A 481-nucleotide genomic window follows, 5' to 3' on the forward strand; every position below is an offset into this window, starting at 1 on the left:
CTAGGGTCTAGGGTTTAGGGTTTAGGGTTTAGGGTTTAGGGTTTAGGGTTTAGGGTTTAGGGTTTAGGGGCAATGGAGAAAGGTGGTGCTTCTCTTATAGAGAAGAAAGTTGAGCAGCAAGTGCTGCGGGCGCTGCAGGAGAAAGAAGCAGCAATAGATGCTGCGCTGCAGCAGCAGCAGCAGCAGCAGCAGCAGCAGCAGCAGCAGCAGAAGCAGCAGCAAGGGGGAGAATATAAACATCAGCAGCAAAAGGGAGAAGAAGACCCAGATGAAGAACTAGAAAGGCTAAGACAACAAAGAAAAAAACAGCTGCAGCAGCAGCAGCTGCTGCTGCAGCAGGGCCACGGAAATATAAATGAAATATATGAAGAAAAAGAGTTCTTCTCTATAGCCAAACAAACCCCCCTCGTCGTAAACCCTAAACCCTAAACCCTAAACCCTAAACCCTAAACCCTTTTTTTTTTTTTTTTTTTTTTTTTTT

General features: G+C 45.5%; 1 protein-coding gene across 1 annotated transcript; it reads left to right on the forward strand.

The window, feature by feature from the left end:
* Positions 1 to 72: 72 nt before the first annotated feature.
* Positions 73 to 429, forward strand: EMH_0000690 (uncharacterized protein; the record flags this gene model as incomplete). Its single annotated transcript, XM_013495109.1, has 1 exon — positions 73 to 429. One exon carries the CDS (start codon positions 73 to 75, stop codon positions 427 to 429), a length of 357 nt encoding a protein of 118 aa, XP_013350563.1.
* Between the last annotated feature and the right edge of the window lie 52 nt (positions 430 to 481).

Source organism: Eimeria mitis, genomic scaffold, assembly GCF_000499745.2.
Source record: "Eimeria mitis Houghton genomic scaffold, Emh_scaff14211, whole genome shotgun sequence".
NCBI classification, from domain to species: Eukaryota; Apicomplexa; class Conoidasida; order Eucoccidiorida; family Eimeriidae; genus Eimeria; species Eimeria mitis.